Genomic DNA, 13,385 nt, shown 5'->3' on the forward strand with positions numbered 1-13,385 from the left:
CCTTGGTGACGACGAGGACGACGTCAGGGCAAAGTCACGTTGTGTCGTACCCCTGGCGCGCGGGGATGCTGTGGCAAAAAGTTTTACGGATCCAATCTCACTCCTGGGGATAATTCTACGTTAAGGAATCTGCGGCTAGAATCGTCTCTACCAGATACATCGTGACCGAAGGTAAGTAACTCGAACGATATGGTTTAGGGTTCTTATCGTGGACTACACTTGCAAACACTGTCTTGGGTCCAGTCACTCATTTGTCAACCTTAAGCTCCACTCTGGGTAGCTGTGGCTTCGAGCAGCAAGGCTAAACAAAGGATTAGTTGTAAAACATTTAATTGCACCAAACAGTGAAATAAGAGTCACACAACAACAAAGAGACACAACAACAATGTATAAATTATTAATTTTGTAGAGTCCCTGATCATCAAAATCCACCAGCGGGTTCCGAAGATAAAGATTTTTGAAGAAATAAATAGTTTTAAATGCAACCACAATCTGATAAACTACTTGCCGCAGATTCCTTTCCTACAGACAACCTCTTGGAGATTCTCCACCAGGGCTCTGGTGGACGGGAGTTGTTCCTTCCTTTTGAAGCATCACTCCATAATTCCCTTATGGGGGCGCCCTGTCACGGGCGATCCGGTGCCTCAGGCACTTCTGCTCCGCACGACCCGGTCTGTCTGTCTGTCTTTCTACCTTCTACTCAAGGCGTTCTACTGCGTAATGCCTTTCCGTGTTTGCCTGTGGTGTTGTTCCCTCCGTCTCGGGAGGCCCGGTGGTTAGATTCATGGGGACTTAATGTCTTCGCTTCTTCTAGTACTGCCTTGAGAGTGCTTAACACTGTGTGTGTTGACCAGGGCTTCTTCTGGCCTGTGGGATTCTGTTGAGTCCCTTCTTTCTCTTGTCTCTCTTGAGGGTGCCCGTGCTGATCTGCGGGCCCATGTGTTGGACGGTAGAGAGTTGGCCGCGTTTATTCTTCGTGCAGCCTTGGATGTTGCCGATGCTATTGGCCGTGCTATGGCCACTGCTGTGGCTCTACGTCGCCATGCTTGGCTACGCGATGCTGTTTTTCCTGAAAATATTAGAGAGCGTCTGGTTGACCTCCCTTTTGACGGGGTCCTGCTGTTTAATACTCATGCAAACTCCGCCATTCACCGTCTTTTTGCGGGGCTCCATCCTTCTCCTCCTCAGTAGGTGGTTTGTTGATCCTCTGGGTCTTAGTGGGAGGCGTTATCCCACTGCTCCTCGAATCTGGTGTGGGATGCCCGTTACACTTTCTGTGAGGGATACTGTGCATTCTGGGCCCTGAGTTGGCCTACCTCTTTAGTTGGCTGCTGGTTCAGCCCCCGTTGGCAAGAGTGTTCTTTTTGTTTGCTTACTAAGCCTTCTGTGGTTTTTGCCGCAGGGTTTCTAATTTGTTCTCTGATGTGGGATTTCTTCCCCAAGGGTGGTCCCCATGCTTCTTGGGCCGTGTCCTACCCTACGTGGGGTATTTGTAGCTCTTGGATAGCACTGTCTTACACTGGGAAGGGGTGGACTTCCCCTTGCGGGTTCCTTGCCCTTCCTGATGTTGCTGTATGCCGCTGGTGCGAAATCTTGGGCAGCTGCGGCGCTAGGCGGTGTTTCTGCCTCTGGTTTGCTGTTGGCCTGGTCCTCTGTCTGGTGTCCAGAAAGGTCATTTTCCTGTGTTGTTGACTTGGTTTTTCCTACTTGTTTCTCCTCTTGTTTTCCGGCTGGTTGGCACCCAGCGGCGCCAAGGGCCTTGGAGTGAGGCCTGGCGCCCCTGCTTCTGGTTTTTCGGTAGCTTCATGGAACAGTTTTTTTCTCTTCCACCCGCCTTATTACTGAGGCGCTGTTCGGTCTGGCCTGTTGACGTCCAGCTGTGATGAGTTCAGCCGCCCTCTTCACTGGGTGTGTTCCTGTTGGAGGGCTCTTGCCCTCATTTCTGCTGTTCTCCTTGGAGTCTCTGGGTTGCTCTTCTTCCTTAGTACCCCCCTGCGTTGTCTGTACCTGGGGCTTTCGGTGGAGGTCCCTGGTACATTGGCTGCTGGTCTCCCTTCTTATTGCCTGTACCTGGGACTTCCGATGGAGGTCCCTGGTACATTGGCTGATGACCCCTTTCGTGTTGCCCTTCCTTTTCCTGCTTGGTGAGGGCGGGGCTGCCGCTTGTCGTTGTAACACATCCCCTGTAGGGGCGGTGATCTCCGCGACACTGCGGTTGTAGTCTGCTTGGGGGACGGGGGGGGGGGGTACTGGGCTCCTTCCCCTATCCCTGTGGCTCATCCCCTGTCTGGGAGCACTGGGTTATTTCCTGTCCAGGCGATTGTCCCCTGTCGGGTTCTTGGGTTCGCCTGAGCCGGGGAAGTCCTCTTGCAGACCCTCCTTCCCCTTGGGTATGGCTAGGGTATCTATTCTACGTTAAGGAATCTGTGGCTAGTAGTCTCTATCAGATGTACGAGTTACTTACATTCGGTAACAATGTATCTGGTAGAGACAATTCTAGCCGCAGATTCCTTCATGACCCGCCCTTCCTCCCCGTTCTGCGAGGGACCTCTGGGTTTTCTGCACTTGCCTGCCTTCGGGTGGTTGCTTTTTGTGACTGTTTTTCTTACTCCCTCCTTCGGGGGGCGTTCACCTTGTTGTCATTCCATTCTTGATTTTATAGGCACTTCTGCGTCCCTGCACCCTGATCTCTGGTGTAGGGTTTGCTTGTGCTTCTTCTTTCCTTTAATGCTTGCACTTCTGCCTTTGGCAGTCCTTGGGGCTAAATGCCTTGGCTGTTCTCGACTTTGGCGTTCAGGAGACTTCTCCCTGCTGGTGTTGTCGGAGGTTGAATGGTCATATCACTCGGTTCTGACCTTGGTGTCCCTTTTCTGTTCCGGGCGGTGGCTGCAGACTTCTTGATCTTGATCTGCTGTGTATTTCACATGCTTCTACCCCAGGGAGGCTGTTGTATTTGTTTGCAGGATTGCTTTTCAGTAGGGGTGCCCTGTTCTTTCATTCCAGATCTTGGTGCCTCAGTACCTGGCTCTATTCTGGATGGTTCTGTTCCTCACCATTGTTTCTTTCCCTTCTGTTTAGCGGGGCTTTTTCGCACACTGTTCCAGTATTCTCACAGTTTTGTTAGTTATGGCTCCGCGTTGTGGCACGGAAAAGTTCTCCAAAGAAAGCTGACGTAGGCGCGCCAGGGTGGGACTTGTGTATCCTCGCTGACGTCATGGACGCGGACTACGTCAGGGCGGAGTCACGTGGTGCAGTACCCCCGGCGCGCAGGGCTGCTGTGGCAAAAAGTTTTCCGGATCCAGTCTCACGGCTGGGGATAATTCTACGTTAAGGAATCTGCGGCTAGAATCGCCTCTACCAGATACATTGTTACCGAAGGTAAGTAATTCTTACAACAAACATTCATCAACAAATTTTTTCCAACTTTTGAAAAGTTTGAAACTGTTTGGTGACCACGTGGTCACTAGCCAATGGGCTGGTAGGTCCTCTCCTCTTTGGTGCCAAAGTTCTGGTGATGTGTTGCATTTGGCAATTCCAGAGTGTAGTATTCTTGCCACTTTCAAGATGGATGAATCTTTCCTCAACTGTGAGGAGCTTGTTAGCGCACGCCAGAGCTGTGGCTGCCTAAGGGTTAAACGCCGATGGGAAAACTGGTTTGGGGGACAGGCGTTCCCTCTCTGGCCCTGTCTCAAACTTCTCTACAGGAACAAAAGGAATCCTGCTTGGGAGTATTGTCAAAGGTGGCCCTATAAGTGCTCTTCCCCTTTAAAGCTCACCTTTGGGCTATTACCCCAGGGAAACGGCCTTTACAGCGTGGGCTGAGCCATGTGTGCTGTTTTCCCCGCAACCATAAACACGCTTGCCTGAACCACGCATATGTATGGTTAAGGATGATAGCAGTCTAGTGTACAGATGGGCGAGGAGAAGAAGTGGAAGCGTCTGAACAGGAAGCTCTGGATGTGGACAGGTAAGTGGGCCTGGGGCCTAATTTGGGGTTGGGTAGTTTTTATGGGTGAGGGTCAGTTTTAGGGCTATGGGCAGGGGGGAGTTGGGGTAGATTTGGAAAGGGGCAGGGTTTTTTGGCTAAGGGTGGGGGAAGGTGGAATGGGTAATTTTAAGGGCTGGGTTTGGAGAGAGTTTTTAGGAGTAGGGGTTGGTTTTAAGGCTCAGGGCGGGGGGGTAGGGATTGTTGATTTAATGGCAGGGTTTTAGGCCTCAAGGCTTGGGAAGGGACTGGGTAGTTTTAAGAGCAGGGCCGGGTAGGATTTAGGCCTCAGGGCGGAGGGACAAGGTAGATGGGGATAGCATTTTAAGTCTTAGGGTGGGGTAGTGGTAATCTTTACCACTCATATCCCTTTACCATGAAAATGCGTGGTAAAGGAATGCGTGGTTTAGACGCGTTCGTGGTTAAGACGGCGTTGTAGAGGCACGCATGGTTCAGCTTTCATACAACAAACACCCCTCGCAGTCTTCCTGGGAGAGGTCACACACTCACTCTGCAGCAACTGCCTTTGTTCCTGAACCTGGCATTAATTCACACATCTCCCCAGGCAGTAAACAATCTGTGTGTCGGGGCCTTTGTGAGGCCACTGGACTAGCTGGGGCACAGTTGCAACTTATTAAAAGTTGCTTACTATTAAGTTACCTAAATCTCAACTTGGGCACCAAGTCGGATTTATGCCACAGTTGATTTAATACCTTGTACCCAGTTAGGTAGTCCCATTCAGGGGTTATCCAGGCTGTGATGCCAGCCGGTAACTCTGTGTTAGCCAATGTGACTACTAACGTTCCTCCGCAAAAACGACAACTTGAGATTTTTTTCACAAAGACACATATTAACCTATGTCTTTCTTAAAAATGTACAGCTCTCTGCCATAGGGTTCAATAGGCCTTACTTAAAGGGCACTTAAATAGATTATCCAGAAGGGTGGATTTGACATTGGTTTTAATGGCAAAGTCAAACTAGCAGTGCGCACACTGCTCCTCCAGTCTGCAGTTGAGGCTGGTATCCATTTTGTACTTTGTCACACTCGGGGTGGCACAAACATTGCTGCACCCATCGGTGGACACTATCTTACATGCACTGGGTACTCTCTGTACCAAATACTAGGCCAAATACTAGTCAGTACTTGACAATTGGGGCCATCCAGTTTGACATTCCTTTTATAATGGGTCTGAACACTGGCATTGGGTCAGGTTAGCAGACCTCAGTGCACTCTGAGTTGAAAAGCCAATAGTTAATAGTCCAAATGGAGCAAAAAGTGGGGGGAAACCTGCAAAAAAGGCCTGTTTCCAAGTAGTATAGGTTCAATATTATCCCTATACACCACCTAAGGCAAGATACAACGGCGGACAAGCTCCCTAACTCAAACATGTTATGATTAGCAGTGCACTGTGCTCTTTTTAAGAATGTGCAAATTATCAATTTTGTAAAGTGGGGCAATTCCGCAGTTTTACTCTTGAATTGTACTCATTACATTTCACGCTTATATGAGCCTTTGCCTCCCCACCCCTATTTTTATATTACCACCTTCACTGAAACTCTTTAAATATGATGGGTCAATTGTGGAAACATACTGGAGCACTGCATCTGCCTTCACCATCCCAAGATGTAATGACGTGAAATTGGATCATATCTCTGACTGGATTGCACTCAGTGCTAATTTATTTTTTGATCAACTGCTACTTACTGGAAAACATTTTAATCCCTGCCTATATAAGAAAAAACGTTTAATAAGTCGGGTCTGGTGGTGCAGTGGACTAATGCATCCACTGTAGGGGCCTGTGTTCGACCTCATGGTCACAGTTTCTTATCCCGGCGGGTCCACTCAGCCTTTCATCCATCTGAGGTCGATAAAATGAGTACCATTGAGTTGGGTAACAATATAATCTGTTATTCAGCTCGAGACCCTTGGGTGATACGTGCGCTTTACAAATGCACGGTATGTTAGAAGTGTTAAAACTCATTTTCAACACTCAGTTATCCCTTTTCATTTATACTTTGTGGTGTTTTCAAGATTAAATTAAATATATGGTAATTTAAGTTACATTGATTACATTTCAGTCTGAGGCATTGACCCATTTTAAAAATAAAAATAATTGGTAGATGCCATAGCTTTGCATGTAAATGGCAAGTTCCACCAGTCCCCACCTGCCTTCTCTGAATGATCTCTACAATCTGATGAAAGAGGAATGGACAAAAGTCTTTAATTGTGACTTTCTCTGCAGCTCTACAATCACCAATAGAGTATCAACGTAAAGACATTAACTCTGCTGTGATGAGGTCGCAACCTGGCAGAGCACCACAGCAAAACAGCCGGCCACATTCTTCAACTGCACCGGGATCTGACAAGCCTCCCAAAGGCACAACCCGTAATCCATCCCTGCCACCCCTCAAGATATCTACCTCCAACGGCAGCCCAGGGTACGACCACTATCAGCTTGCAGAGAAATACGATCAAAACAAGGTAATTTTCCTCTGCTCATTTGCAACTGGTTGTTGGTGCTTCATGTTCATGGATAGCAAGAACACTTGTTTTTTCAGATGCAAAATGGCGGAGAACTCATTCAGTAGGCAGTGGGTTCTGTTTTTAATAAATCTGATGCTTGACTGTTTTTTTGAGTATTGCAAAATAGTCCGTTAAACACACTTGCCATGTTTGAGAAACAAAGTCTTCCGAACATTTTATGGCGATTGAGGTTCTGGGTAATGTAAAAACCACCTTTGGGACATTCAAAAGACAGGGGTTCATAACTGTTGCCATACCAATAAGTGTGCAAAATGCACAGTATTTCTACTTTTTGCCATTTCACACATTTGGCTTATTGAAGTTGTGTTTTTTTGGAGGGGAAGAGTATGTTTTGAACATTGACCTATGTGTGAATTGATGCATAGCTATATGAAATACAAGGGCAACAGGATTTGTTAATCTTGGTTTTCTGCTGTAATTGGTGAACAGCTCATGTAGGCTTGCGCAAGGTTTGTGTGTGCTCCCCCTCAAAACAGTGGCTAAGTAAAACTGTTCAGTATATCTAAGCCTGCACTGTGAGGCCACATACTGCTTACATTTAGGCCAGTTATTTTGCTAGTCTAGATATGAGCATTGTATTCAGGGAAGACATTTAGATTACTCTAAAACATGTCAACGTCTGAGAGAGGGTCCTCACCATTGGAGATAAACACATGACTTTTGTGATTTGAACACTCAAAAGATCACTTGAGGATAAGTTGGACAAATGACTTTAGGTTATTATGGCACCATATTTCTAGCCCCGAAATTCCTTTTGCCACCCCATGTGGAGAAGTGTGGCTCACTGGTTGTGGAGAAGTGTGGCTCACTGGTTAGAGCGGCGGACTCTGAAGCAGAGATCAGGCCCGGGACCAGGGTTCAATTCCCGACGCGGCAGGGTCTTGGGCTTAATGTCCGCGGACTCGATAATTCTCGCCTCGGCGCCTACTCTAATCATGGGTCCCACGCTGCAACTCTGGGCAATAGCTTGTTTAATCTCCACAACGGCCCCTACAACACTGGGATGCCTTGCTTCACCTTGGGGGTGCCCAGGAGGGGCTTCTCACAGGGAGAGCCAGGAAGCGTTCCACAGCGTTATACAGCGCCGGGACGCCCCGTTGGGGCAGCTGTGCGCTTTACAAAATACACTACAATACAATGTAATTTTTTACTTGTTTGCTAGGTTCAGTTGCCGTGAATCAAAACTTCAATCCCCATTAGTTAATAAAAGAAAGGGGCTGCAAGCATGTGGGGTACCTTTTCCTACCAGCAAGTAGGGGTGTTAAGCAGTGTCTACGTACTATATAGCAACTATATAGTATCTGAATTGTTAACAGGTCCCATCTCATAATAATGTGTAAAGCTGAGGTAGGGGCCATAGCACTTCAAACAATCATCATCATAACACGTAGGAACTATTGGATATCAACAAATTTTCTAGAGAAGAATATAGATTTCATTGTATCGTGGATTACATGTTTTTGTTGTTCAACAAGCCGCACCTTGAGTTTTGAACTTATAAAGTTTAAAACGTGGAGGTTCAACAGGACTTTTTACAATCACCGAACATGTAGATCACTGCAGTGACATCACGCTACTCAATACAATAATTGTAAAACTTTGTTTTAACCTAGTAAGCACTGTAATCCACATTTTGGGTGTTGAATAAAATGAATTGTCTGCAAATGTGTAAAGGGTATGTAATTTGCCTTTTTTTTAATATTCAGAAATGCTCCTGCAGTTAATCTTTTTAAGATCAGTCTCCATTAGCTTTCAGTTAAAAGATAAGTGGTTTATTTCTCAATTTACCTACAACAATGATTTATTTCTCTTTCTAGCACGATGCAGGAGGTTGTAATGGAACATCTTCACTTATGGTAGTCCGTGATTACTATGCACTGAAAGAGAATGAGATCTGTGTTTATCAAGGTGAAGTAGTTCAAATTCTTGCCATCAACCAACAGAACATGTTCCTCGTTTACCGACCTTCGAATGATCACTCGCCAGCAGCAGAAGGATGGATTCCAGGCAGCATCCTAGGTCCCGTCACTAAATCCTCCACAGATAATAATGACGGAAGCATCAAGTAAGTGCCAAGTGGCTGCCTGGGAGCGGTTTATGGATTTTTGAGGAAAACAAAAAACAGAAATGGTAGGGCTTTCCTACTGATTTTATCTACAGTGCCATTGGAACAAACTCTGAATGCTGGACCCTAAGCGTGGGGCGGGCATGTCGCATAGCTCTTTTTATGTTTATACTTGTAAATAATCAAAGAGTAGATGGTAAAAGCATGTTTTATGTTTGATCCATCTTAAACCAACATGGAAGTGACTGGACTGGACTTATATTTATGTTGTGTTAAGTTACTAATATATATATTGGTTAAAGCAACATTTAGAAGCGAAAGCCTTGGTGTTGGACTGAGGCCTACTTCTCAAAGAGGAGAATTTTTATGTTGTCTATGGCAATTTCTTTGTACAGCTTGTAATTTTTTTCTTTATTTTTTTTTGTTATTTTAATATATGTTCTCAGTAATTTGTAAAATATTTTTGTTTGAATTTCCCCACCCTCCCTTTCCAGTACATTCCTGTATAAAGTATTTTGCACTATTTAAAGAAACTCATATTGATGAAGTCAGGTTGTGCAATATGATAGTCGCAATGTTCATCATTGTACCTGTAATGTAACTAATAATTTTAAATGTACTATTTTAAATATGTAAAATAAATTTTCACCATGAGCATGTTTTAATGAGGTAGCATTAGTCTTCGACCCTTTGTTTTTCCTTTCTTCTAACTTGTTGTGGGGACATTTCAAAACAAAATACTGGTGTTCTTTACTACTTTAGTCGTTTGTCATAAAACACTAACCCATAGGCACTTGACGAGATGAAGATGCTATGCTCGTTTCAATATTGCGATAACTAATTAGTTTGAATAACTCTAGCATGTGCGATGCTTTACAGACATTATACTCTAAAGCAATTCTTCCCACACATTTATTACAGGTAACTGAATGCACAAAATAGCTTTATTTAAAAAAAAAATGTTGCTCTTAAAATAGCACATATAATATAAACAAGACTGGTGCCATCATATTCCTTATTGAAGCCTTATCAATCATCACCCAAACAGATTTTTCTAATTACAGAATTCCTAAAATTGCATAGGAAAATTCTTAAATTATCTGTGTATTTGAAGAACCAAAGGAGAACTTAAAATGCGAAAATTATACCAAACAGAGGGCTAATACCAGGAACAATAGCGGACGTTGGCAGTTTAGTTCATTGTTGGGCATTTTCATCATATCTTCCGAAATGTGTTTCTCATTTATTTTTTGATTTTGACCATGCCCTGATTGATTCTTTGATTTTTGAAAAATAGCTACAACAAAATTTAACATCAGTGTCCAAAACCCCCAATAGACTCTGTCTCTGAAGGGTAACGGTTGTTTAATTTTCCTTTTTATAGTACGCTGACCAGTGTGCATGATGCCTGCACTGTAATATGACCTACTCAGTGCTGTTACTATAATTGCTCTATGCAGATTCTTTTTCATATGTTGATTATTATGAAGAAATATGCCACAGAGACATGTTAAACCTTAACTTCATATGAACATCACAACATTGAGGTGCATAAACAGAAAGTATGCAATACATTACGGAGTTAAAACCTTGCTCCTCGTGGGTATTGTGAATATTATGTTTGACTAGATTATATTAGCTTTGTTACTAATCCATAATGTATTATCAAACATAAACAAATGGGCTGTTTAAAGTCAATTAACAATCATAGCAAGGAAGGGCAAGTGTTGTTCTCCTTGAACACTTTATTAGCCTGAGTTCAGTGATGTTACAACAATTTTTTAAACCACAATCATGCTTAAGGAGCAAGGTAATGCTAGCTTGAGGTTCAAACGTAGGACTTGATACCCACAGGAGAACTTGATACTGTTTTGGCTTACAGTTATAAGTTTACAATTCCTTGCATTTTTGTATGTTAAAGCATTTCCTTCTTACCTTTGCAAGTCGGTTTGCATCAGTTTCAGAGTATAATAGGTTGGTTGTCCCGTTCTAAAACATAAACCTAAAAATGAGCATGTAGGTCAAACACATACAGCTACCTTTACAATACTGTCCCATCACAGTGAAATCCACTTCAGAGGGTCAGGCTTTACGTTGCTACTTTTTATTGGAACACATTTTGATGTGCATGGAAAAATGGGCGTGGAATTATTTTGTTGTAATCTTGTTGCAATCAAATATTTTGTGTTTGTGGAAACTGGCTAAACTGACTAGAACCAGCAGAGAAATTCCAGCAAGTGGACAAACCTAACTCAACAAGAAAAACATCATACTGACATTTAAAAAGAAGCAAGAAATCCATCTTTAACTTGCAGTACCTCCACGCGAAGACCGTCTGCCATAATGAGTATGCCGCATTCAACTGAAGCATGTAAAGTGGTGCATGTCAATTTAGTTACACAGATTGCGCAGACAGAGTGCTAATAACTAAGGTACAATAACCTTTCTTTGAAACATGCCCCTTATACATTTTCGATCCTTTAGTATATTGGTGGGAGAGATCACGCCAGGTGAATACACATTGTACCTTTACATAAACATTACACTTGGCCAGTTTACATTACAATGATTAATTGGTTCATTCTAATCTCATATTACCATCACATGGGAGCATTCAGTAGTTCTTAATTCAAAATTTTACATTAAAACCTCTTACAACATTGACATTCCATTTATCAGTATATCCTCTTTTTGAGTGGAATCATTAAATATGGAATATTCCATTGCTCATGTACACAATTTTTCAAGTGAAGGGATCCCATGGATTCACAAACATAGTTGTATAATGGTAAACAGTTTTGCTCCTCGCTATAACCAGTGGGTTCACATGTTCTATGGTACAAATCTCAGAAGACTCACATTTAGACAATTTTTTCAAATGATCAATCCCTCTGCCACAGGTCGCATGCGGTAAGCTACATTGCCCAAAACATATTGCAGAAAGTGTCACCGACACGACCCTCATGAAGATGCTTAAGCACTGGTAAGCAGTTATTTATTAGCCTTGCTAGTACACTTTATCATAATTTTAAATTGTAGTTTGAGACTACCTTATCCAACAAATTGAAGTTCAGTGTACTTGAAAGAAATTGCTTGAAACTGAAAACGTTAAGCAACATAATAATTTAATTATCATTTTGTTTAATAATTGCTTGCATATTATAATGAAATGTGTCCACCTTTTCATATTTTTGTGGCCCCTTCAAATATATGGGTACTTGTCATTTATTTCTTATCCAAAAGCTCCTTTGATTGAATCATTGAATTTTGGCAGTCTCACTTACCGCACTTTATTGGAAAAGATTTTGTATCCTACTTTATCCTTGAGTGATCTCGCAATATATGCTGTCCATTCGGTAATATCACCTTTTTTTCGGCATTTCATTTGCTCACTTTTGTTTTCATATTTGTTTCATTATTAACTGGCTGACTGTAATGTCTAATATTTTTCAGTTCCCCAGGCTGCTCCTTGAAGTCCACTAGTCAGCTACAAAACATGTTCTCAAGTCTCTGGATTTAAGGGAGGTTATATGTGATGTGCAAGGGATTTCTATCCCTCGTCCATGATAATCAATTGCAATCATTCGTTTTCAACACCTTTGAGTTCACAGTGCACTCAAATTCATTAAATATCTTTTATCCAAAACTGTGGCTACATTTCATCTTACTGCACTGTAAACTTAAAAACATGCTGTTTGTTTTACTGATGTGTTAAGTTTGTCAGTAATGTCTGTTTCTGTGCCCAAAAAAAAAAATATGCCACCTATAACAAATGGTAGAAATAAAATTGCTTCAGTTAATATTGTACAATGTCTCCCTGGATTATGATCTAAAACATAACGCTTCCTTTTCACAAAAATCAATTGGCTGTGATTCTACAGTATGCAGACTTCTTACAGTTGAACCATATCCTAATTCCGGAGGTCTTTTATACCAAATTTGAAATGATTAAAAGAATATTTGTTTGCAACAAGACTGGATAAGAGCATGCACGTGTGCCTGCTATGTATGTATTTCTATGTTTAACATTCACTCCTTACGTACATTTTCGCCTTGATTTGTTTGTGTCACCACCATTGTTCACGTCTACATGCTCCATAGCTAACTATGTAAATTTGCCCTCAACAGAATGATGATGAAATGTTTAAAGAACAGTCTGTTTTTTCTGATTGGCTATTGAACGAGTGAGAGTGTGCGTAATTGATCTAATGCAAAAAGAAGAGTCTTGCAATGAAGGCCAAATCTCAAACCAGCAGAATTAAAAAAACTGTGAACTAATTATACTTTAAGGAGAGATGTTTAATAATATAAAAAGCTTTGATTTTTTAAAGTCTTTAGGACATCCTAGATTGATTAAGACATCCTGAACAGTGCAGTAGCCCATAATAAAGTAACCATGTTTTAAAAGTAAGACTTCGGTGTATTATGAAGGCAAATTTTGAAAAAGACCATACCAATGGCCAATTTTCAGGGACCCATGCTTGCACTATATTTTTATGGTGAGACCTACCCTTATACTCTGATGCAGACTTTGAAAAGTGCTCACTGGGGGATGTCAATATTTCACCATCCATACTGGGGTGCTGGCTTTTATTGAAAGTCTCTAATTTGGCGGTCTTGTGTTGACATATGTTGATGGAGTAATTATAAGAAAGATTATCCTGTTTTTTTCAGCCTGAGTATTTTGCTTTGAGTTAAGTTTTTTTTGTTCCATAGAGCACCCATCTCAAACTATTTTTTAACGGTCATGCCGCTTTAATTCTTATTTACCTTCTATTTTATTGCTTTAT

The 13,385-nt window shown here is 42.5% G+C and overlaps 1 protein-coding gene across 12 annotated transcripts in view; it reads left to right on the forward strand.

The window, feature by feature from the left end:
- The window catches only part of KALRN (kalirin RhoGEF kinase), a 1,598,314-nt gene that overhangs the window by 1,463,017 nt on the left and 121,912 nt on the right, over nt 1-13,385 (forward strand). For 8 of the 12 annotated variants that reach the window (XM_078682047.1, XM_078682045.1, XM_078682046.1 and 5 more), the window contains 2 exons: nt 6,229-6,467; nt 8,348-8,595. In XM_078682047.1, coding sequence (XP_078538173.1) covers nt 6,229-6,467; nt 8,348-8,595 — 487 coding nt within the window. Of the gene's footprint in view, nt 1-6,228; nt 6,468-8,347; nt 9,266-13,385 lie in introns of those variants that run through there. The other 4 variants (XM_078682048.1, XM_078682054.1, XM_078682055.1 and 1 more) reach the window with 2 other exon arrangements.

Source organism: Lissotriton helveticus, chromosome 3_1, assembly GCF_964261635.1.
Source record: "Lissotriton helveticus chromosome 3_1, aLisHel1.1, whole genome shotgun sequence".
Taxonomy (NCBI): Eukaryota; Metazoa; Chordata; class Amphibia; order Caudata; family Salamandridae; genus Lissotriton; species Lissotriton helveticus.